A 26,819-nucleotide genomic window follows, 5' to 3' on the forward strand; every position below is an offset into this window, starting at 1 on the left:
TCAGCACCACAAAAATAAAATAAAGGTATTGTGTCCAACTACAACTAAAACAAAATATTTTTTTAAAAAAAAAGAAGAAAAATTCAAGAAATAAATGACTTCACATTACATCTCAAAGTCCTTGAAAAAGAAGAACAAATCTACACCAAAAGCAGAAGACAGGAAATATTTAAAATCAGAGCTGAAATCAATGAAATTGAGACAAAAGAAACAATTAAAAAAATTGTACATTTTTTTTTTTTTGTAACATTTTGTTAGCAAAACAACTTTTAGTTGGTTCTTTGAAAAAATAAATAAAATCGACAAACCCTTAGCCAGTCCAATGAAGAAAACGAAAGAGAAAACTCAAATTACTAACATACATGATGAAAAAGGAAATATCAAAACTTGCACTACAAAAATATAGGAGATAATTAGAATTATTTTGAAAACTTGTATTCCAATAAAATGGAAAATATCAAAGGCATCAACAAATTTGATATTTGATTGTAGAGTCCTATGATTTGCCCAAATTGAATCAGGATGATATTCAAAATTTAAACAGATCAATTTCAAATGATGAAATAGAAGATGCCATCAAAAGTCTACCAACCAAGAAAAGCCCAGGACCGGATGGATACAGAGCAGAGTTTTACAAGACCTTTAAAGAAGAACTAATACCAATACTCTTCAGTTTATTTCAGGAAACAGAAAAAGAGGCAGCACTTCCAAACCCATTCTATGAGGCAAATATCACTCTGATTCCAAAACCAGGCAAAGGCATAAAAAGAAAACTTCAGAACAATATCTCTAATGAAAATAGATGCAAAAATTTTCAATAAAATTCTGTCAAATTGAATACAAAATCATATCAAAAAGATCATGCACCATGATCATTCCCGGGATTCATCCCAGGGATGCCAGTTGGTTCAACATATGGAAATCAATAAATGTAATTCATCACATCAACTGACTTAAAAATAAGAATCATATGATCATCTCAATAGATTCAGAAAAAGCATTTGACAAAATACAGCACCCCTTCATGTTCAAAACACTAGAAAAATTAGGGCTAACAGGAACATGTCAACATCATAAAGGCTATCTATGCTAAGCCCCAGGCCAACATCATTCTAAATGGAGAAAAATTGAAGGCATTCTCTCTAAAAACTGGAACAAGACATGGATACCCTCTTTCACCACTTCTATTTAACATAGTTCTTGAAACACTGGCCAGAGCACTTAGACAGACGAAAAAAATTAAAGGGAAACACATAGGAAAAGAAGAACTCAAATTAGCAGTATTTGTTGATGATTTGATTCTACACCTAGAAGACCCAAAAAGTTCCGCCAGAAAACTTCTAGAAGTAATAAATGAATTCATCAAAGTAGCAGGATATAAAATCAACACCCACAAATCAAATGCATTTCTGTATATCAGTGACAAATCCTCAGAAAGGGAAATGGGAAAATTACCCCATTTATAATAGCTTCAAAAAAATAAAATACTTCAGAATCAACCAAAGAGGTGAAAGATCTATATAATGAAAACTACAGAACACTAAAGAAAGAAATCAAAGAAGGCCTTAGAAGTGGAAAGATCTACCTTGCTCTTGCATAGGCAGAATTAATATTATCAAAATGACCACACTACCAAAAGCACTACACAGATTTAATGCAAGTCCAATCAAAATCCCAATGACATTCGTCATAGAAATAGAAAAAGCAGTTATGAAATTCATCTGGAAAAATATGAAACCCAGAATAGCTAAAGAAATCCTTAGCAGGAAGAGTGAAGCAGGTGGCATCTCTATACCAGACCTTAAACTATACTACAGAGCAATAGTAACAAAAACAGCATGATATTGGCACCAAAACAGACTGGTAGACCAGAATAGAAGACACAGAGACTAAAACACAAAATTACAATTATCTTATATTGGACAAAGGTACCAATAACATGCATTGGAGAAAAGATAGCCTCTTCAATAAATGGTGCTGGGAAAACTGGAAATCCATATGCAACAAAATGAAATTAAACCCCTATCTCTCACCATGCACAAACTCAACTCAAAATGGATCAAGAACCTAGGAATAAAACCATAGACCCTACATGTAATAGAAAAAAAAAAGTAGGTCCAAATCTCCATCATATAAGATTAGGTCCCAACTTCCTTAATAAGATTCCTATAGCACAAGAATTAAAATCAAGAAATAATAAATGGGATGGACTCAAACTAAAAAGTTTCTTCTCAGCAAAAGAAACAATCTGTATACTCTGGATATTAGGGCTCTATCTGAAGTGTGAGGAGTAAAAATTTGTTCCCAGGATGTAGGCTCCCTATTTACCTCTCTTATTGTTTCTCTTGCTGAGAAAAAAACTTTTTAGTTTGAGTAAGTCCCATTTGTTGATTCTAGTTATTAACTCTTGTGCAATGGGTGTCCTATTAAGGAATTTGGAGCCCGACCCCACAATATGTAGATCGGAGCCAACTTTTTCTTCTATCAGGTGCAGAGTCTCTGATTTGATATCAAGCTCTTTGATCCATTTTGAGTTAACTTTTGTGCATGGCTAGAGAAAGGGATTCAGTTTCATTTTGTTGCATATAGATTTCCAGTTTTCCCAGCACCATTTGTTGAAGATGCTATCCTTCCTCCATTGCATGCTTTTAGCCCCTTTATCAGATATAAGAAAGTTGTAATTTTGTGGATTGGTCTCTGTGTCCTCTATTCTGTACCATTGGTCCAACCGCCTGTTTTGGTACCAGTACCATGCTGTTTTTATTACTATTGCTCTGTAGTATTGTTTGAAATCTGATATCGCTATACCGCCCAATTCACACTTCCTGCTTAGAATTGCTTTTGCTATTCTGGGTCTTCTGTTCTTCCATATGAATTTCATGATTGCTTTATCTATTTCTACAAGAAATGCCGGTGGGATTTTGATTGGCATTGCATTAAACCTATAGAGAACTTTGGGTAATATCACCATTTTGATGATGTTAGTTTTTCCTATCCATGAACAGGGTATATTTTTCCATCTTCTAAGGTCATCTTCTATTTAATCAATAAGATAACAAATAATCCAATCAACAAATGGGCCAAAGACCTGAACAGACACTTCTCAGAGGAGAATATACAATCAATCAACAAGTACATGAAAAAATGCTCACCATCTCTAGCAGTCAGAGAAATGCAAATCAAAACCACCCTAAGATACCATCTCACTCCAGTAAGATTAGCAGCCATTATGAAGTCAAACAACAACAAGTGCTGGGGAGGATGTGGGGAAAAGGGTTCTTTGTGCATTGCTGGTGGGACTGCAAATTGGTGTGGCCAATTTGGAAAGCAGTATGGAGATTCCTGGGAAAGCTGGGAATGGAACCATCATTTGACCCAGCTGTTGCCCTTCTTGGACTATTCCCTGAAGACCTTAAAAGAGCGTGCTACAGGGATACTGCCACATCAATGTTCATAGCAGCACAATTCACAATAGCTAGACTGTGGAACCAACCCAGATGCCCTTCAATAGATGGATGGATAAAAAAAAATGTGGCATTTATACACAATGGAGTATTACGCAGCACTAAAAAATGACAAAATCATGGAATTTGCAGGGAAATGGATGGCATTAGAACAGCTATGCTAAGTGAAGCTAGCCAATCCCTAAAAAACAAATGCCAAATGTCTTCTTTGATATAATGAGAGCAACTAAGAACAGAGCAGGGAGGAAGAGCAGGAGGAAAAGATTAACATTAAACAGAGACATGAGGTGGGAGGGAAAGGGAGAGAAAGGGGAAATTGCATGGAAATGAAAGGAGACCCTCATTGTTATACAAAATTACATATAAGAGATTGTGAGGGGAAAGGGAAAAAAAAGAAAAAAACAAGGGAGAGAATTAAAATTACAGCAGATGGGGTAGAGAGAGAAGATGGGAGGGGAGGTGAGGGGGGATAGTAGAGGTTAGGAAAGGTAGCAGAAGACCCAGCAATATATGCTTCTGAGTAGAAGGCAGGGGATTGAAACCAAAGCATTTGGTCCCAAAACGCCTCTGGCTCCTAACAGATGTAACTGCTAAGGCTGGTGGTGGGCTATGAGCTCAGTCTAGCCCCTGCCAACTCTGGGAAAGGGACGGGAATCTCCATAGCTGACCCTTTTGTCCAGGACCTGTTGACTAAATTAAGGGTGGCCTTAATGCCCCCTACCATAGGAAGCCCCAGCTGAGTCATGAAGTTTTTGTTGACTCCTTCTTAACTCAAAGGATGGTGGATGATTGCAGTGTATTGAGAACACAGCCAGCAGACCACATCTGTGTGGTCATCTTTCTAGCCAATGGGCCTCCATCACTCTCTCTCCATTTAGGCTGGTTGCCACACTGCACCCAGAGATTCTTTAAAAATGGAAATCTGTCTCAGCAGCTCAGAAGCCTGAGGCAGGAGGATAGTGAGTTCAGAGCCATCCCCAGAAAATTAGCCAGGGCCTAAGAAACTCATGAGACTCTGTCTCTAAATAAAATACCAAAAAAGAGGGGGCTGGGTATGTGGCTCAGTGGTTGAGTGCCCCTGAATTCAATCCCCAGTAAAAAAATAAAATAAACAAATAAATTAAAATAAATTAAAAATGGAAATCTAATCTTGTCACTTTCCCTTTCAAAACTTGCCTGTGACCTTTCACCATACACTCCACCACCCTCAGAGTAAAAGGAAAAGTCCTTAGCAACATGGCAGATAGTCCTACGGGAGTAGACACTCCAAGACTTCACTGCAACCCTTCCCCTGAGCCGCCTTGCTCTTCTTCATTCACCCCACACACTCCTTTCTCTACACCTTTACATTTGTTGTTCCTTTTGCTGGCACAAATATTTCCACAATAAACACCCCCATTTTACCCAGTTCTTATTCAGGTTGACTTTACATTGGTGCACACACACACACACACACACACACACACACGTTCATGCACGCACATTTGCACATGCTTGCACAGTCTTCTTACCCCATTTTATTTATCTTCATGGCACTTACAATGACTTGAAATTATCATGTTTGTTTCTTTGCTTTCCCTTTGTCTCTCCCCACTAAAGCAGAAACTCCTCATGAAAAGGAATTTTTCTGTTTTGTTCACTAAGATATCCCCAGTGCAAGGTACATTAAATGCTCACCAAATATTTATTGAATGAATAAATTAATAAATTCCTATGAAACCATTGAGGTTTAAATACCAACACTAGTGTATTGGGGAACTGGTGGATACTTTGAAGTAAAATCTTCATTAAATTTTCCTTTTCATCCATTCACAAGTTCTGTGCTACCGTAGCAGCCCACTGTTGTAAATAAACAAGTGGATGAATGTACAAGCTAACCATTTAACAGTTCTTCCTCTGAACCCAGGCCTGGAATTGGCTCTTCTACAGTCACTGGACAATGAGGACCTGGGGGCTCAGGAGGGTTAGTTAGTGCCTGCAGATAGGAGGATTTCAGTCGATAAAAATGCATAACAAGATGACAGTGTGCGGAGATGATGCTGATACTGTATTTATCTGACTTTGTCATTTTTTTTTCTCTTAGACATGTATACAATCAAAGAGAATGCCTATGGGATGCCATGAATGTTTCCCTTCCAGTATAACCATCAGTGGTTTCACAAATGCACCCGGGAAGGCCGGGAAGGTGACTTGCTCTGGTGTGCCACCACAAGCCGATACAAAAGAGATGAGAAGTGGGGATTCTGCCCAGATCCCAGTAAGAATAAATCTAGTCTTCTCTGTATGTCATGAATGAATCAAGGATGAATAAAAAGCATGCATATCTAAAGAAAAGCACCAGCATTGATGTATTGAAGTCTGAATAAGCACCCTGATTCCATTTATCCCGATCTTGATTTGGGGCTTGTTTTTGCCTTGGAAAAAACAATTCAGATGCATATTCCCTTTTCCCCCCTTACATTCAAAAAGATGTTAATTAGTCATTCTTCATTAAGCTCAGTACATAAGGATGCTTTAACCAGAATCAAATTATAATACTCTGTGATCTCATTAATCCCAGCTTCCTGGCAGGGTACTTCAAAACAAACCTGAATGCGCATAAAGCCCAGTTATCCTTTCAATCCACTGCCTCTTCTGAGCTGCCCTAATTTCCCCACATCCATACTGCTTGTCTTGGCCATTGTCAAGTCCAGGCGTCAACTGGCCCCTTGATGATCTTTACATAAAATCACAGTTCCCTCATTATTTCTCCACAATGGGTTCTCAATTGTCTCCCTTTCCTTACTATTTATTTTCTAGCTATAGCCTCAAAATCCCTTTATCTTCTTAACTTGACTTTCAAGTTCTAGTGACAGATGCAAAGTTCTTTTTTTAAAATTAATGCTTTATAATTTTTATCTTATTTTTATTTAACATAAAGGTTTCTAATTGTTCCTACATATTGGACAATATTTATATACACTTTCTGCTTTCTCTATTCCATTTCTTCCATCTTTGCTCCTGCAAGTCAGAGTATAGTTTTTAGAACCTCTTCATCTTTCATGCCTACTTCCCCCCCACTTATGTAATGAAATGAGAAATTAAAAAAAAACTAATTGAAGAGATTAAGCCCAAAGAATCTGATTTACAAATTATCTATAGAATTGTTTTCTAGTCTAAGACCCAATATGGCTTAGTAAATACAAAGAATGATAGGCTTTGAAGTCTGATAAGCCAACACTAGAGTCCTGTTTCCTCCCAACAATGAGATTTTAGGAAGTTCCCTTTGTCTCTCTGGGTTTTAGATTCCTTGGCCATAAAATGGAGATAATAGACTACCTATTAGGGTTATTGTATGGATTCCATTAGTTAATCCATCTGAGGGATTTACAGCACCTGGCACACAGTATGCACTCATAGGGATTTGTTGCCACTCCCACCACCATCATCATCAAACTTAATTTATCTTTTCTGCATACACGTCTCAATCAACGGTCCTTCCTCTTTATTGCCTATCAACAAGCACTAGGCTAAGCACAGTGGTTAATACCAAGAGTTTTAGAACTTTGGATTCTCCCTTGAAAGAGGCATCTACATGGAAGGCATGGCTCTATGGTTGGCTTTATGCCAGAAAATGCAGACTATATTTAATAAGATGTTCTAGAATCACCTGAGACATAGTTAAAAATGCAAGTGCTTGCTCTTCTAGAGATGCAGAGAGTCCAGGATTCAGGACTCAAGTATCTGCATTTTTGACAAGTGCCTTAGGTGATCCTGATGCAGATAATTCATCATCAAAGAATTCATAGGATGCAGGTAATTCCATGCAACACACATCTATGAATAGGGTGACATTAGGACAGTTAACAACCAATATGGTATAGGCTATTAAACAATCCAAGTAGAGATCTTAGTGTGGGGTTTGGAGTTCTAGAAGCCCACTGCTGGTATTAACCCCCGAGCTGCTGGAATGTGAATGAAGAGGTGCAGGGAAGTTTGAGGTAGCAGGGTGCTTGGGACATTAGCTATTCTACAAGCATGACAATATTTTGTCATTTAATAAGTGTCAGATCACCAACTTTCTGCATCCATATCCATCTCACATCCAGATGCACATGCAAGGAATCCCTACACACCCTCAATTCCTTAACCAGATGTCACATTACTTGCATTATCTTCTCTATTTCTAACTCCAGTAGATGTCATTAAAACCAAATAAACTAACCAATACTACTAGAATTAACACATATTTCACATGGATCTAATACTAGTGACTTAAAACAAAAGAAAAAGACTGATAGTATTCTTTTAAGATTCTCAGAAAAGCTCTGTTACTTATAGCCATTATATCTTCTCAGTGGAAGCCTGGGTTTCATGGGGCTCAGGACTTTTCACCCCCCAGACTATCTCTTTGCTTGGCTTCCAACAGCTTAGAAGCTTCCTCTACTTGACGACTGCCAGATTCCCCTCTCCTGACCTTTACCATAACCTTGTGTGGACAGTGCTGAACTGCTGTTCCAGTTTCTTCCTTTCTTGTTACTTTCGGTTCCAGGTGGCCAACATAACTCAAAATGCTGTGTCAGAGACTGAAATCTGAGCAAAATGATAGCTCTTTCCATGGAGTCAACAAGTGGATGGGACAGAGAGGAAAGGTTCATACTTCTGCATTTCATCTCACATTTCTCACATGGAAATCTTTTCTCACGATGCTGAGGTTTTTTTGTTTTTTTTAAGTTGATTCTAATTGATTTAAATTCAAAACTTAATACTGATGAACACACACACACACACAAACACACACACACACCACAGTGAAGGGTGTGATTAAAGATCTTCAGGAATAAGCATGATGCATAGGAATCTCTCTGGGTTCGTTCAGAGGTCATTTGGGGCCATTCTTGGTCTCTCGGGGTTCGATGCCCTACAAAGCTGGAGAGTCACAGTTGATTTGAGATATTTTTAGAATACCAGTCTCTGGAATGACCTGATGGCCCTTGAACCTTATTCAGTTGATATGATTTTGATATGATAGAGCACATTGATACCAATGTCAGTGCATTAATTGCCAACTTCACCTGAGCCTCCAACAAGAATCAGAGAAGCTATTATGTCTCTCTTCATCAGAGTGAAAAAACTTTTGCACTTCAAAGGACACTATCAAGAAACTTGAAAGAAGGGCTGTGTATATGGCTCAGTGGTAGAGCACTTGTCTAGTATGCACAAGGCCCTGGGTTCCAGTCCCAACACTGGAAAACAAAAGGAGGAAAATGAGACAAAAGCCTACAGAAGGGAGAAATGTTTGCAAATATTTTCCACTGGGGAAATAGAAAATATTTCCTTTGAAAAATATTTGCAAATATTATGTATCTTACAAGGAACTTATATCTAGAATATATTATTACAAGTTAACGATAGAAAGACAAATAATTCTATTTTAAAAAGTGGATAGACACTTTTCCAGAGATTTACAAATGGCTAATAAACACATGAAAAGATACTCAACATCACTAGCCATCAGGAAAATTCAACAAAAACCACAGACACAACATTTCACATCCACTATCAAAAAGAGAGATAATAATAAATGCTAGTGAGGATGTAGAAAAATTGGAACTTCATCCACTACTGCTAGGATTGTAAAAGATATAGCTCTTTGTAACACAACCTGTCAGTTCCTCAAAAGATTAAATATAAAGTTCCCTATCATTCTGCATTTTGCTACTAGGCATATAATCAGAAGAAATGAAAACATGCCAACACAAAGCTTGTACATAGATACTTATAGCAGCAAATTTATAACAGGCCAAAAGTAGAAACAATACAAATGTCTGCCAACTGATGAACACATAAATATAGTGTGATATAGCCCTATGGTGGAATATTACTGGGAAGTAAAAGAAAAGAAATACTGGTACATATTACAATGAAGATAACTCTTGAAACATTATGCTAAGTGACTGAAGTCAGTCACGAAGAGAACATATTTTATAATTCCATTTATATTAAATGTCCAAAATAGTCAAACCTTAGTGATAGAAACTAGATTCATGGCTCTTGTGGGCTGGGGGTAGAGAGGAAGATCGAAGGGAAAGTGGGGAGTGACTGCCAGTGGGTACTGGGTTTCTTTTTGTTGTGATGAACTTGGTCTAAAATTGATGGTGTTGAGCTGGGGGTGTAGCTCAGTGGTAGAGTGCTTATCCGACATGCATGCAGCCCTCAGTTCAATCCCCAGCACAGTAAAAATAAATAAAATTGATGGCATTTATGGTTGCAAAATGTTTTGAATATACAAAAAAAAAAAGCAATGGATTGTAAAGTTTTAATGGGTGAATTATACGGTATATGAATTATATTTTAATAAAATTGTTTTCAGATAAATAGGAAATGAAGAAATGTAAATCATATGTCTATTATAGTATGAGACTGGTGGAGATGGAAAGAAGGCAGTAACTGGGATAGGGAGGCCAAGGTAAGGAGTTTTGTTGTTGGTGGTGGTACTGGTGGTGTAGTTGTCTTCATTGTGATTTCTTGCTTTTTAAGGATGAGAGATGCTGAACCATCTATGAATGCATCTGAAAATGATCTCTAAAGACATTGAAAATACAGGAAAGTGAGGCAGCTGGCAGAGGCCATGTGATCTCTCAGAAGACAGAAGGAAGTAGGGTCCAGATCAAAGATGCACAGATTGGCCTTTTATAGATAAAGACAATTTCTCTAGGAGAGATGAGGTAGGGTACAGTGCAGGCCCATTAGTTGCATTAGGTGATGGAAGAAAAGTAGAGAAACCAGTCTAGTGGCTGTGACTTTCCCTTTGTAGAGGAGAAAGAAAGAATGAGCAGTTTGGACAATAGGGAAGGTGTGAAATGGGTAGCATGGTGCTGGAGAGAAAGCTTCTTGGAAAGCTAGTGATGTTTCCAGGGAGTATTAGGGGTGGTTGATAAATGAGATGGGTGGAGGGACTTTTCTTGGCAATGCTCCTCTGTTGGATGCAGGCACAGAGGGGACAGATGATTGGGCTCCTTCATTGAAATAAGACACCATAAAGTCACTAATGAGCTAAATCTTCATATTCAAAGATAGAGCAACACATAACAAAATTGATACCATCTCTTGCCTGGGGTTTTTGTAACACAGGCAGACTCATTTTTCTTCCTTGAAGACTACTACTTCTCAGCTTCCTTTGATAACAGGTCCTCCTCCACCCAACAACCTTTAAATACTGATAGGAAGCTTAAAGGATAGAATGGACAAGGTAGAACATGCTTCCTGCTTTCCTAATGCTTCTATCAAGAGGAACAGAGGATCAACAAGCAGTCACATAACGAATCGTCCAATTTCAATTATGATCAGAGCTGCCTTCCAAGGAGTGTATAAGGCATTCAAAAAGTGCATTGCAAGGATCCTGCCTCTGCCTGTAGACGCTGTTAAACGAGATTTACCAGCAGGACACTTTATAGGCAACAGACACCCAGCAACTATTTGCTGAGTCCAGGAGGACCAAAATGAGACAAAAAGTAGTAACTTTACAAGTTGGCATTCAATAGCAGCTTTGATAGTACCAGTCTTCATTTTTCTAAAAAATGCAACGATTTTAAAAAGTGACAAGAAACAGTACACCTGGGACAAGGGCGAAGCTATATCCTTAGGAAAGAAAAAGAAGCCACACTTAAGAGCAAGGAAAGGCTGATATCTGCCATAATTCACAGTAAAATCAGGGTTGGTATGAAAACAACTCAGCCCATTGCAACAGAGGTGGCTTGGAGGGGAAAGATCTCCAACCTACAACATCATGCAAATGATTTTGATCATCTCTAGCAAACAATCAACTTCCCTCAAGGAGTTCAAAATTCAGTGACAGAAAAGATTATAGAAAGACAACCAAATATGCAAAGAAATATGATGATGATTCTATCCCTTAGATTAAATTTTTTTCCAGTATAATTAAACATATTGAGACGTGGACTTTCAGTCTTGCATTTTCAGTGGCTTAGAAAGAGAGAGATAAGGAGCCTGTGGCAGGTAGGTCCTGGAGAGAAGTCTCTGAGGCAGAGGTTAGTATGCAGGGAGTCTCCTGGGAATCCTCTCAGGATGAGATCATGAGGAAAGGAAGGGAAGAGAGCAGAAGCGCACAGAGGTAGATATCATGTAGTCTGATGACCCCTAGACCAACATGATGAGGAGTTCTCAAGTTGGTGTGTCCCTTCCAAGTTGCTCCTAGTTGGGAAGGGGGTCTTGTCCTTGCCTTGACCAGTCATGGTGTGGAGAAGGGAAGGGAGAAGTGACACTGGACAAAGAGACTCTTCAGCAAGGCAACACTTGAAGAGGGTTTAATGCTGAGGGTTGTCCCTTGGCAACTGGAGAAACAAATCCTTTGGTCCTGACAGGGAGCAGAGCCACCCAGAACAGTGCTCACTGCTATGCCTGGACTTGTATTTAACAACCTTCCAGTGAGATCTGTGGAGTGACACTCCATCCATCTAGGGAAACAGACAGCATTTGTGTCTACCTGCACAAAAGAACACATCCTTACATTTCAGGTAAGCCAAATTTCAATGACAAATGAGTTGACTCATCAGGAGTATATGAACACCTATTGCAAATATTTGTCTGAAGTTTCTCTATCAAATAACTTTGAGAATTCAAAACCAAGAAAAACCTAACACCAACTGGGCCATGTGGTGTGCAGCACAGACACAATCACCTGCAAACCTTTAACCTTGACTGTTGAGTATGTAGAATTCAGGTAGGTTCTACAAAAGGCCATATTGATAGAGCCAGACTAACTCTTGGGGGGAAAAATGGGAATGAGATCAATTGAAATGCCATGCAGAACTTTTCTTGTCATGTATTTAGCTGAGGTCTGGAGGCTTATTAGGATTTATTGCCAAGTCTCCGTGGCAGCAGATGAGAAGCAGATACCCCACTCACCAGGACTGAGCCTCCTCTCAGATCTGCTGAGGATTGAACCCAGTGCCTCATACATATTAGGCAAGCGCTCTACCACTGAGCCACAACCCCAGCCCTCAGATTTGCTTTTCTAACATTCTACTCTCTTCTAATAGCCAAGGCCTACTTGGACATGCCCTCCTTAGAAAGGGCTTTGAATTTTTTTCCTTTAAGACAGTGTTTTCTGGTATTTGCTTCCTGGAGCGTCTGCCTTGGATACCATGTTTTAAAAACATGTTTTAAAGACATGTTCTTGAATCCTTCCCTAGACCAACTGTTTCAGAACCTCTGAGACTGACAATCTACATTTTAAAAAATAATCTGGCTACATGAATCATTTGCACCCTTAATTTGAATAACAGTTCCCTCCCTGCTCCCCCTTGTGGTCTCAGCTGCTGCACTGGAAGAACATGACAGAACTAAGCTCTAAAAAACAGGAAGGCCTAGCATTTTAGCTGAAGACCATCTCTAAGGATTCCATCTCATGGGGAAATTTCAGCCACCAGGGCAAAATGGTTACTAATTTCCCTCTCTCTTTCCCTTTTCTTTCTTCATCTGTTGTTCTGTGATAGTCTTGTCTTCTGCCCACTTCAGTTTTGGACCTTTCAATAAATACATGTATCAGCCAGGAAATTCTAAAGACAACCTGAGATTTATATGTGATTTAATAACTTCTGATTATCTAACTCAGTTCTGGGGAATGTGTGTTGTAACCAAATATGAAAAAAAAAAACTTTCCACATTTCCCAAGAGAACCACCTAATAAAGCATGGGGAAAAGAAACTAAAAAGGCTTTTACCATCAAATAAGCTTAAAGAATACTGAATTAAAATTACCTGAACTGTAGAACATTTCATTCTTTAATAGGCTAATACACACCGGGAATTTCCCAGAGGACACCCATGTGCATTATGGCCTGGATCTACTTTGTGGAAACTCTGAATTCATCTTATTCTGAGGACCACAATTGGGAAAGGATGTTCTATATTGTAGTAGGTGGCCTGTCCATCAGCTATATTCATGCTATCAGATGGATCACATTTTCTACAGTCTGAAATTCTTTGTCTGCTTACTCTATCTTGGGGCTTAATTTAACATTTTAGCAAAAGCACCCAAACTAGGACGTCATTTTCTGTTATTTCAAGAAACTTTAGATTTCAGATCCACATTTCATACTTCATGAAATTTACTTTCAGGCATACTATGCAATCTTTGGCCAATGTCTTACAAGTGGATTTTTGCTTCTATTCCTCTTGGCTGAAAGAACTATTCAAATATCAAGGTTCCTGTGCTTGATATTTATTTGAAAATTTGTGTTCACTATTGACTCATGTAACTATTCTATTCTATGTATTCCACTTAGCACTTGTGTATTTAGAGAGAAAAATCTTTTGAAACAACATTTGTGTCTGTCTCCAATATACATTTTAATTCACAAAGCTTTTGATGTAGAGCTGTAAATGATTACTCACCAAAGAATACAGATTTTATTTTTTATCAATGTTTCACTTCTATTTCCTTCTTTTAAAACCAATTTTTATTATTTTCCTTGAATGTATCAGAGCTTCTTTATTGATAATTTCTTGAATATCCTTAGGTAAATCTTGAAAAAGTTTAACTGTAAGACATCAATGAAATAACAATGCAGATTTTCATCTAACAGACCTAATCAAGAATAGATATGTTTTAGAGGTTTCAAGTTGGACTCATTCCATTCAAAAGTGTCTTAGAAATATATGTCTGTATGGATAAAATATCACTATAGTGAATGTTTTAAATGGATTTTTCCAGCCTCTACAGAGATAGGTTGTGATGCTGTCTTGGAGAAGGACCTCAATTCACACATTTGCTACCAATTCAACCTGCTTTCATTTCTCTCTTGGACTGAGGCACATTCTTCATGCCAGATGCAAGGAAGTGCTTTATTAAGTATTGCAGATGAAAGTGAAGAAAATTTCATAAGGAGTAAGTAGGTGGATGACGCACATTAATATTGGTATGATAAAATGATTATTGTTAACAGTTATGGTCACATATGCAAAAATGTCTCTTCTGAAGACATTAGTCATTGAATTCCATTTATAAATTATTAAGTACTCTATTAATTAACAGTTTATCTGCCACTCACTGCATGCAGTACATACTAGGCTTTCTGGAAGATGCCAAAGAATTGAACATTTTAGTGGGAAAAGCAAAAACAGACACATGTGAACTAACAGTATAAGACAATAATATAAAATGTCAAAGGATTTGTACTAACAAGAAAGACTTGTGTTTCACCCATTCCCTAAATCATTCTTTTACTTTTTTATAGTTTAAATGTGTTTGGGAATCCCTTTAATTTTTTTTGGAAACATTAAAAAGTGTAAAAAAAATTAGTCACTTTCATTAAGAGTTTTTGACACTTCTTTCCTCAAATTTTATTACACATGTAGGACAATGAAAATATTTTTTACATCAGATATACAGAAAGAAAAGCAAATAAAAAATTACTTATAGTTCTATAAACCAGAGTTAATCATGTCCTTTTGCAAAAACATATAAATAAATGGGACATACATAGCATATATGAATAAATGGCATCATATGAAAGTATGAGGCAGCTATTGCACATAATATAGGTGCAGGGACCAGAGAGCTCCCTGCATGGGATTGAATCCTGCCTCTACCACTTACTAACAGATTTACTCAAGCAACTCACTTAAACACTCTGTGCCTCAATTCCTCCACTATCTAGAGGAAATAATATAGTACCTACTGCTTAGTGGAGATTACATCTTATAATGTAAGATGATGTCTTAGAAAAGTGCCCAGCACACATAATGAATTCTCAGTGTGTGTTAACCATTTAACAACCATGCACACAGTGGGTAAGCTGCCTTTTTCATTCGCCTACCTATAAGAAACATGTGTCCGTGTCTGTAAATATAGAGTATACATCATAATTGTTAATGATTACCTAGTAGCATAGTTAGGCAGTAATGTATTTGTGTAATCTCCTTTTAATTAGAGACAGATAAAATTATCTTATTTACTTATTTGTTACAATTATTAACCATTCCTGCACATTTCATTGTTCATAGTTCCACAATTATTTCTCTGTAATAGTTTATAGAAGTGGATTCCCAGAATGGAAGAGGAGGCACCCTTACTTAAAAGCTTTTGAAAGTCAGTAACATTTTCCAGAAGAATTGGTACAAATGGATAAACAGTGCATGCCTACCCTTCCCCCCAGATTTGAGTGAGTCATATTAGAGGAAAACACCAATTTCCAAAATTATTATTAATCTGGACTGGTTTTATGTAAAATTTTGCACACCATTTATGAATTAGTTTTATCTATCTTAACTGCAAAGATATCTTGTGAGAAGATTTGGAATTATGCATTGAATTTCAATAACTATTTTTGAAAATAAAATGTCAGAGACTTTGATTTATATTCCTCAATTCTGTAATTAGACTTTGAAAGTTGTTTAGTAAAACAAAAGTCTATTCATAAAGACAGAATTCTGTTCTAATTAACCTATTTTTAATGATGAGAATAATCTAATATTTCTTGCTAGTCACTGGTGATCATTAACTATGGGAATAAAGAATTATCTAAGCTGTCATGTATGCCAAGCAATATCCAAAGGAATTTACATTTGAGTTTGTTATTACAATATTGAGGGTCAATTTAGTTGTAAAAATAAGTAGACTATGAACTTTAAACATAGATCATAAATTGCAGAATGCCTTTATGTGTGTTAATAAAACAATTGCACAATGGACATTCAAAATTCAAGAATAATTTATATTTTAATTAGATTACTTTAAAAAATCACTTGGCACTTGCCTAGATATGAATTATGGAAATTTCTCCCTGTTTTGTCAATGCATTATTTGGGGGGGCGGGGATATTAGGGAGAGAACTCAGGGGGCACTTAATCACTGAGACACATCCTCGGCCTTATTTTGTATTTTATTCAGAGACAGGATCTCACTGAGCTGCTTAGCACGTAGCTTTTGCTGAAGCTGGCTGTGAACTTTCGATCCTCCTGCCTCAGCCTTCCAAGCTGCTGGGATTACAGGAGTGCACCACCAAACCTGGCATCAATGCATCTTTCAATACATTTCTTGTCATCACAAAACCTGTTTCAACCTGTTAATGGTTATATGGTGCTATTGAAAGGAATAATTAAATCAGCATTAGGAAGAGATTCCATGTTCAATCACTGAGGACGCTGCAGACTTGCTATGTGAATACCCTAATCTCATAACCTGGGTAATTAAAACATGAGATGCGTGATGCAATGGTTAACCACAGGAGCCACAGATCTAGCCTGCCATAAACTGTCTCTGACCTAAGTAGTGGGAGCAGCCTCAAATGTTTTAGTCAGCTTTTTCACTGCTGTGACCAAAAGACCTGACAAGAACAATTTTAGGAGGAAAAGTTTACTTGGGGGCTTACAGTTTCTGAGGTCTCTGTTTGAACCATTCCTCAGGGTTCAAAGCAAAGAACATCATGGTGGAAAGGTATAGCAGAGAAAAGCAGCTGAGGACGTGGCTCCAGGAAAGGGAGGGAGAGAGAGAGAGAGAGAGAGAGAGAGAGAGAGAGAGAGAGAGAGAGCGCTCTGCTCAATCAAGACAAAATATATACCCCAAAGGCATGCCTCTAGGGACCCACCTCCTCCAACCACACCCTACCTGCCTACAACTACCACCTAATTAATCTTATCAGGAATTAATGCACTGATTAGGTTAAGGTTCTCATAACCCAATTATTTTGCCTGTAAACTCTCTTGTACTGTCTCACACATGAGTTCTTGAGACATCTAATAGCTAAACCCTAACATATTGCATGTGGCTTTAGTCCACACCTGATGGGGATCCCTCTGGATGCTCTCTGGTCCCTTGCATTTTGCTGCTTCTGTTGGCCACACATTTCTGACTGGCTCTCCCTGCTCTGCTGTACTTCAGCACACCTTCTGAAATTTAAAGACTTGCCTCCGTTGGCTTTCTGGGAGTGGCCCTGGACACTTCCTCATCTACACTCTAAAAGTCTTAAATGCATGAACCCATTGAAAATAAGATGGCTTCAGAACCTTAACAATGCACCCCTGAGTACATTGAGAACCCTTGAAGGACAACATTTTTGGATGCTTTAATGAAACATTGACAGCCAAGGGTGAACTTTAGGAGATTGCTGGGTTTCTGAGAACAGTGGAGGTTTGCTTTTGTCCCTCTAAAGCATCAGGGTGGGTTTTAGTAGCACCTAAACCCCATCCTGTTATTAAGATTGATTAATGACTCCATGAACCAGGAATAGGAAAACAAGACAGAAGTATAACATTGAAAACGTTCTAATTCCATGATTTTCTTTTCAGAGCACATAAGTGGTAAAGCAGTAGAAGTATGGACAGGTTTGAATCAGCTGGATAAAAACACAGGCTGGCAGTGGTCTGATGGCACCCCACTTACCTATCTGAACTGGAACACAGGTACCCACAGTGTTTTACTTACCTTCGACATGTGGCATCATTCTGTGGCCTTAAGCAGCAGCATGTCCCATGTACATACAAGACATTATTCTCGAAGTGGTTTATAAATATTTTTTAGCCTAACTAAATATCCTGTAAGGCAAGTTTTTCCAGACAAATAAGGTAGAGGCCAGGAAGGTAAGCTATTTAGCTGAGGCTTCAGGAGAATGTGGGTTAGAGTTCAGTTTCAAGCTGCTGTTTTTAGAAATAACAACAAATTGCAAAAAAAAAAAAATCACTTTAAAGTGAAATTGGCTCTTTTGCCATCATTGGGAAATCATTTAATTGTCATGTCTGGACATTAGCTGCAAAATCATAATATCTAATAGGCTTGACCATCTTTGAGAAGTATCTTTTGATGCTAAAATTACATTTCAGTGTGTGTTGAACTCACTTGAAACACACACATTGTATTTTCAGAGACGAATGTTGATCCATTTGTTGAATATCGCTGTGGAGTATTTAATACATTTATGTCAAATGCCTGGAGGAGTAGGGACTGTGAGTTCACCTTGCCTTATATATGTAAAAAATATCTAAACCACACATATCAGGAAATAGTTGGTAAGTGTTTTAACTTGTTCTTGCACGTTGTTTACTCATCCTCTCAATATATTCAAATTCCTCTATTTTTGTTAATTCATAATTTAAATTTAGCTAAAGCTGATTTATGTTTTTATGAATAAAAATGTGTAACTAGATAATATCTGTAATTCCAAAAGCACAATGAATCTAACAGATGTATTTCAGCTTTTACTAAAAGCTGAAACAACCTGAGCATGGCAAATATTTTCTTCCTCTTTTTAAAAAATTTGCGTTCTTTAATCATTCTGCATTACATGCCTGCTCTTTTTTGCTAATCTAGATTTGAGTTTTATTTATGATTCCCCTAGAAATTAAACATTTACTTCATTAATTTTCTTTTTTGTTAATTTTTTAATTGACCCACAATAATTGTACATATTTATGAGATAGAATGTTGTTGTGTTTCAATATATTTCAATACATCTATGCATTGCATAATGATTAAATCAGGATTATTAGCTTATCCTTTATTTCAAATGCTCATCATTTCTTTGTAGTGAGAACATTCAAAAATCCCTCTTCTGACTATTTTGAAATATACAATGCATTGTGTGTGTGTGTGTGTGTGTGTGTGTGTGTTTGTACGCGCGCGCACTGGGGATTGAACCCAGGGCTTTGTGCATTCGAGGCAAGCACTCTACCAACTGAGCTGTATCCCAAGACTAATGCATTATTTTCAACTGTAGTCACCCTACTCTGCAGCAGAACCAAATACCCCTATTTAATTATAACTTTACACCCTTCTCGATTTTGTACCACATCTGTATCTCTTATTAGTAACACCCTCCCCCTAAAAATAACACAAAAAAATTGTATAATTAAGACTTAAATAATACCAAATTATAATCTAGCCCAACTGTTTCTGTCTTTAAGGTCTATTACCTCCTTTTAATTATTGTGGGAATAAATGTCTTAACTGAAAAGTAGAAATAAAAATATAACCATTTTTAAAAGAATCATTACAAGAATAATTAGAAACAACTGTACATTTTAAAAAAGCTAAATTGTCATGTTTAAATATTGCCCCTTACAATCAGGTTTTAACTGTTATTCTCCTTTAAATAGCTCAGCCTGCAAATAATGTACAACAGGGGTAGGGACCCTGTCGTTTTTTTTCCCCATAGGGATTTTTCCATTCTTTCAAGAATTTGCCTAAAAATGCTTCCAGCTGTTTTTGTCCTTTTCCCTCTGTCTCTTCCTTCTTTCACCTTTCTTTGTCCATGTCCTTCTTCTTCATCCTTTCATTCTTTCTTATGCCCTCCTGCATTCCCCTGCCTCCTTTCTTCTGTTTTATGTTTTTCTAATCTACTAATTGAGACAAGAAGAGCAGACAGGGAATAGTGGCATTAGGTTTGTTTGCAGTATATGCTGTTGTTTGAGATCAAGAAATTCTTCTGATGATTCAGTCCAGTATCTTCACACTGTGCTTCTGGGATCCCAGGGTTTTTGTTTGTTTGTTTTAACTGGAACATAAAGAAAATAAGAATTGTACATGTTAACAGGGCAACCTTTAATGGTTTGATACATGTACACATTGCACAGCATTGACATCAGGTTAAAATCTCTACCTCCTCAAATCATTTCTTTTTTTCATTGGTGCATTCTAGCTTTATTAGTGGAATTCATTGTTACTTATTCACATATGCACACAACGTAATTTGGCCAATTTCATTTCCCAGTAAAACTTTCAAAATTATTTCTTACAGTTTCTCAAAATGCACAATAAATCATTATCAACTACATTTACCTCACGGTGCAAAAACACCAGTTCCTCCCATGTCCATCTAACTGTAATTCAACACCCATTAATCAATTTTTCCCCATCTCTTCCCACCTATTCTCCCTGGTCTCTGGTAATCCTCAGTCTTTTCTTAACTACTATGAGATCAACTTTGTTACAAACCACATATGAGTGAGTTCATGCAGTACTTGTCTTTCTGTGCCTGGTTTAGTTCATTTGACATACTGATCTCCAGTTCCATCCATGTTGTTCCTAATGACAGGATTTCATCCTTTTTATGTCTGACTAGTATTCTGTTCCATTCACCACATTTCCTTTACCCATTTGCCAGTTGATGGATACTTGGGTTGTTTCCATTTCTTAACTAATATGAATAGTGCTTCAATAAGCATGTAAAACAGATGTGTCTTTGACATACAGATTTCATTTCCTTTGGAAATATAGCCACTAGTGGGATTGCTGGATCATGTGGTAGTTATATATTTATTTTTTGAGGAACTTCCATATTGTTTTCCTTAATGGCTGTACTAATTTACATTCACCACAACAGTATGCAAGGGTTTCCTTTTCTCTACCTCCTTGCCAGTATTGATTCTCTTTAGTCTTTATTATAATAGCCCTTCTTATCGGGTCAAGGCTATATCTCATTGTGGTTTGATTTGCATTTTCCTGGTGACTAGTGATATTAAACTTTTTTTATGTCTGTTGGCCATTGGGATATCTTCTGTTGAGAAATGTCTACTTAGATCTATTGCCCACTTTTTTTTTAAGTTCTCTATCTCCAACTGTTAGCTCCATGGGAATAAGGAACACCTACTGCCTTTTTTTCAGTTTTAGATGGACACAATACTTTTATTTTATTTTTATGTGATGCTGAGGATCTAACCCAGTGCTTCACACATGCTAGGCAAGTGTTCTACCACTCAGCCACAAGCCCTGCCCAAAGTCTAGACTTTTTTTTGTATCAGTTATTGAACTCAGGATCACTCAACCACTGAGCCACATCCCGAGCCCTATTGTATATTTTATTTAGAGACAGGGTCTCACTGATTTGCTTAGCACCTCACTTTTGGTGAGGCTAACTTTGACCTCACAATTCTCCTGTCTCAGCCTCCTGTGCTGCTGTGTTATAGGTGTGTGCCACTGTGCCCTATCGCCCACTTTAATCAAGTTATTAGTTTTTTTAATTGAATTTTTGGAGTTCCTTCTATATTCTAGATAGTAATTCCTTGTCAGATGCACAGTTTGCAAATATCTCTCCCTTTCTGTAGATTCTCTCTATGCTCTGTTGATTAATTCCTTCACTTAGCAGAAGCTTTATAGTTTGAAGTAATTTCCATTTTTGCTTTTGTTTCCTATATTTGTGAGGTCTCAACCAAAAAATGCTTGTCCACTTCGAAGTCCTGAAGCATTGCTCCTTTTTTCATCAAGTACTTTCATGTCTTACATTTAAGTCTTCATTTTTTTAGCTTATTTTTGTAACAGGTAAGAGATAGGGGTCTAGTTTCAGTCTTCTGCATGTGGATATTTTTCCAGCACCATTTATTGAAAAGACTGTCCTTTCTCCAATGTGTGTTCTTAGCACCTTTGTCAAAAACCAGTTGGCTATGGAAGCATGGGTAGATTTCTACGTTCTCTCTTCTGTTCCATTGGTCTATGTGTCTGTTTTTATGCCAATACCATGTTGTTTTGATTGTTATAGCTTTGTAGTATGTCTTGAAATCAAACAGTGTAATGCCTCCTGATTTGTTCTTTTGTTCAAGATGACTTTGGCTATTTGGAGTTTTGTTTGTTTCCATATTAATTTGAGGACTGTTTTCTCTAGTTTTCTGAAGAATATCATTGGTATTTTGATAGGAATTGTACTGAATCTGTAAATCATTTCATGCAATACATAACAACACTGATTCTTCTAAGCTGTGAACACAAGATGTCTTTCCACTTTTTGTCTCTAATTTCTTTAATCAATGTTTCAAATTTTCATTGTAGATATCTTTCATCTCTTTGACTAAACTTATTTCAAGGCTTTTTGATAGCTATTGAAAGATTGCTATCTTGATTTCTATTTCAAATAATTCATTATTGGCATAAAGCAACATTACTGATTTTTATATACTGACTTTCTATCTTGCAACTTTATTGAATTCATTTATTAGTTCTAAAAGTTATTTGGTTAGATCATGTCTTCTGGAGACTGAAAATTTGATTTCTTTTTATCTAACTTGGATGTCCTTTATTTCTTCCTCTTGCCTGCTTGCTCTGGCTAGGACTTCCAAGACTATATTGGCTAAAGTGACTATATTGGCAACTTTGTCTTGTTGTAGATCTTAAAAAGAGAACTTTCAGTTTTTCCACATTCCATATATTGATGAACCACATCCTCAGCCCTTTTTATTTTTGTTTTAATACAGGGTCTTGTTAAATTGCAGATGCTGGCCTCAGACTTGCAATTCCCCTGCCTCGGTCTCCTAAGTTGCTGGGATTACAGTTGTGTGCCACTGTGCCTGGCTACCCCTTATTATTATATAGTGACTTTCCTTTTCTCTTTTTACTGCTTTTTATTTAAAGTCTGTTTTATTTTATATAAATATGGCTACTCCTGCTTTCTTTTTTATTCTACTTACATGTCATATCATAGCAATCTCTTCACTTTCAGCCTATATGTGTTCTTAGAGGTAAAGTGAGTTTCTTGTGAGCAACGTATGTTTGGGTCTTGGTGTTTTCTGTTTTTTTTTTGTTGTTGTTGTTGTTGTTGTTGTTGTTTTCTTTTCTTTTTTGCTCCAGACACTGTATGTCTTTTAATTGGAGAATTTAATTCATTTATGTTTGAGGTAATTATTGATAGCTAAGTTTACTACAATCACTTTATAACTTGTATTCTAGTATTGTTGTAATTCTTTATTTCTCCCTCTCTTACAGTCTTCCTTTATGGTTAAGTGATTTACTCTATCAGTGTGTTTTGATTCTTTGCTTTTTATTTTGTTTTGTCTATTATAGATTTTTGCTTTGTGGTTACCATGAGGCTTACAAAACATAACTTTTGATTATAACAAGTTATTTTTAATTTTAACCAACTTAAAGACCAGAACAGAACAAAATACAAAAGAACAAGAGAAAATATTCTACTAAGAAAAGTACACATTCACAGCCCCCTCCTCACATTTAAATTTTTTGATAGCCCATTTTACATCTTTCTATATTGCCTATCTCTTAACACATTAATGTAGTTATTATTTTTCAACATTTTGAATTTTAGTTTTTATATTAAAGATATGAATGGTTTAACACCATACTTACCATATGAGAAAATATGAGAACATTCTGAAATTGTTTATATACTCTTACTAGTAGGTTTTCTACCTTCAAATAAATACTTTTACTCATTAATGTCTCTTTCAGTTTTAAGAACTTCCTTTAGCATTTCTTGTGTAATAGATCTCGTAGTATTGTATTTTCTCAAGTTTTCATTTGGGAATGTCTTTATCTCTTCTTCATTTCTAATGGATAGATTTGCTGGGTACAGTATCCTCAGAAGATAGTTTTTTTAATTTCTTTTTCCTTCAGTACTATGAAAATCTCAGGCCACTCTGTCCTGGTCTACCAGGTCTCTGCTAAGAAGTCTGCTGTTGAGTAAATTGGGAGACTCCAATGTGCTGTTTGTCTTTCTTGCAATTTTGAGAATCTTCTCTTCATCTTTCACCTTTTAGAGTTTGATTATAAAACACCTTGGGCTAGCTCTGGTTAAGTTAAATCTGACTGGTAACTTTTAACTTTCTTGTACTTGGATATTTGTATCCTTCTCTGGGTTTGGGAAGTTTCCTGTTATTATTTCTTTGAGTAAGCTTTCTACCCTTTCAGCATTTTCAAGTCCTTCTTGAACACCAATAACCCCAGATGCCTCATCCACATTTACTGGCCTTGTGGTTACACTGCAAGGTTCTACCTGGCCCTAGGCAGGTAGATGAACCAGCCTCAAGTTCCTATGTCATACCTGTGGCCACCCGAGCTGCATCACATCCTGAGCCCATAGCCCACTAAGACCAACACAAATTGGATAGGAGCAAGGCTGACTCTATGGGCTGCCTATTGATGAGGTGGACTTGTGGCCTATTCTGCCATTAACTAGAATAGAAATACAATAGACTGAGGCCATGTATCTTCCTCTGGCACTGGAGCTGTTCCAGAGGCTTCATCTGTAGACAGGCCTGGGGATGAACCCACAGGATCTGCCTGGTGTTAAGGTTCACCAAATTAGCACTGAGGTCTAGGGCAAAGTCTTGTACTTACTGCCCTCTCCTACCCACAGTCAATGGCATTTTGCCACATATTATACTGCCCAAGGTTGAGGTAGTGTTGTGAAGGCAGTGCCTTGGCCACTAAGACTGTCACTAAGCTTAACACCTGAGTCTCATAGCTGCAAAGGCCTGCACAGTCTCAGGGGTATTCTGAGGCCCATACCACAGATGGCAGAGAAACAGGCCAAAACATGAGTCTGTGCCCCTGGGATGTAGGTCTTTCTAGTTCATGAGCAGTTCTAAATCACTATCTGAGAGCACTGCCCTCAGTGGCAGTGCTGGCTAGCCGAGTTAGGTGGCACAAGCCTGTAATTCCAGTGGCCCGGGAGACTGAAACAGGAGGTTTGCAAGTTCAAAGCCAGCCTCAGCAAAAGCAAGGCACTAAGCAACTCACTGAGACCCTGTCTCTAAATAAAATACAAAATAGGGCTGAGATGTGGCTCAGTGTTTGAGTGACCCTGAATTCAATCCCCAGTATCCACCTACCTCACTCCACCCCAAAAAAGAAAAGAAAATAGCTGCTGTCTGAGACTGGTGGTGGAAGACACCAAGGCTGAATTAAACTAGGTTGTACTTGAGTCTCATAGCTGCAGGGGCCTTACATTCTCAGGAAGAAGATAGGTGTACCCGTTTCATTCTACAGCCAGAGATGATGCAGGCAAAACTTAACCGATCTCCGGCTGATGCTGGGGCTGATGCAGAGGCTCTATCTAGGAGTTGTGGCCTGTGAATGAGGTCTTCAGTTTCTAAGAGGTTCTGGGTCTCACTGCAGTGGGCCTGGCACTGGGGCTCCAACACAAAGCCCTGTGCTAGCTTTCATGCCCTGTTCCCCAAGAAGGGAGTCCTGTTCCCTGCTCTGCTGCTGGAGATTGGAGGAAACTTAGTGGAGACAGTCAGCCTAACAATTTGTGGGGGTCAGTCCACAGGAATTGGTCTGGCAATAGGGGCCATGGTCACTGGTTTCACTATGGTGGGCCTGGTATTGGGTTTCAAATTGAAGACCTCGAACATGGTTCTCTCTACTTCCCCCAAGCGGGAGGCATCTCTTTACATGCCAGACTGCTTGGAGTTGGAGAGAGGTGACACTTTCCTTCCTGCCTTCTTCAGTATGCCCTTTCATTTTGTACTAAAAGCAGGGCCTAGAGTCTCTCATCTGATTTCCTTGGCTCTTGTGAAGGTAGTTTGGTGCATGAATAGCTGTTCAGCTTTGTGGTCTGTGGGGAAACATCACTGGAGGATCTTACTCATCTCCATCTTTGGGGTGGGGGGACTGTGCACAGCAAGCACACAAGAGCGAACATACTGAGGAGCAGATCCAGCACCTCCCACATGTCAGGCAGGCGTTCTACCCCTGAGCTGCATCCCAGCCCTCAACCACCATCTTGCTCTGCCACACCAGGTTCTTGCTTGGCTCTACTATTGCTTCCGTAAGAAAAAGTTCCTCCTTCACCTTTTTATCGTACCTTTAGACTGAGGTTTAAAACTCCATATTTTAAAAGGATTCTGTGTGGCTTTGTTTCCTAACTTGAAAACCACCGGATGATGTCTAAATATTCTACATTCTCGGACTATGATTCTAATTGTTGTCAGAGTTCAACAATTAGAAGCAATTTTAAAAGAATGTTTTCTTCCCCAGATAGCAGTGAAATCATTCCTAACCCTGTTAACTAGCCCTGACTTTCAGCTTTTGTTGTACATGATCTTTGTAAAGTCTCCTACTGCTTTGTGCCTTTCATTTCTCATCTGGAAAATAAGGAGCTGAGATTCATTAGACCTTAGATCTAGATCTAGATCAGAGACCAGGCCCTTCTCAATTCTGAGGATCTAAAATTCCACAATTTATATGTCATTGCATTTATTTTGATTTTCACATTTTCAAAGTAATCATATTGATGGCAATTTAAATAAAGAGTAATAAGTCATGTTAAAAATAATTGTGGAAAATTACATTGCTTTTTGCTGAAAAAAAGATAAAGATGCTTGGAAATATCACGCTACCCACTGTGAGCCTGGCTGGAATCCCTACAACCGTAATTGCTACAAACTTCAGAAAGAAGAAAAAACCTGGAATGAGGCTTTGCATTCTTGCCAGTCTGATAGCAGCACATTAATAGACATAGCTTCATTAGCAGAGGTGGAGTTCCTTGTAAACCTCCTTAGAGATGGTGAGTATCTTTGCCTTAGATTTAAGAAGAATGAAACATGATGCAGTAACTTTTTTAAAAAATATTTTATTTGTTAGTTGTAGTTGGGCACAATACCTTTATTTTATTTATTTATTTATTGTTTT

The 26,819-nt window shown here is 37.7% G+C and overlaps 1 protein-coding gene across 1 annotated transcript in view; it reads left to right on the top strand.

Annotated features, from left to right (window-relative positions):
* The first annotated feature begins 5,324 nt into the window (after positions 1-5,324).
* Positions 5,325-26,819, top strand: part of LOC143389820 (secretory phospholipase A2 receptor-like) — a 61,953-nt gene continuing 40,458 nt past the window's right edge. The window contains 6 exon segments of the mRNA XM_076842609.2: positions 5,325-5,427; positions 5,548-5,721; positions 14,181-14,354; positions 17,756-17,869; positions 18,329-18,472; positions 26,500-26,694. Of these exon segments, the coding sequence (XP_076698724.1) occupies positions 5,325-5,427; positions 5,548-5,721; positions 14,181-14,354; positions 17,756-17,869; positions 18,329-18,472; positions 26,500-26,694 (904 nt within the window).

This window comes from Callospermophilus lateralis, unplaced genomic scaffold (genome assembly GCF_048772815.1).
Source record: "Callospermophilus lateralis isolate mCalLat2 unplaced genomic scaffold, mCalLat2.hap1 Scaffold_805, whole genome shotgun sequence".
Lineage (NCBI taxonomy): Eukaryota > Metazoa > Chordata > Mammalia > Rodentia > Sciuridae > Callospermophilus > Callospermophilus lateralis.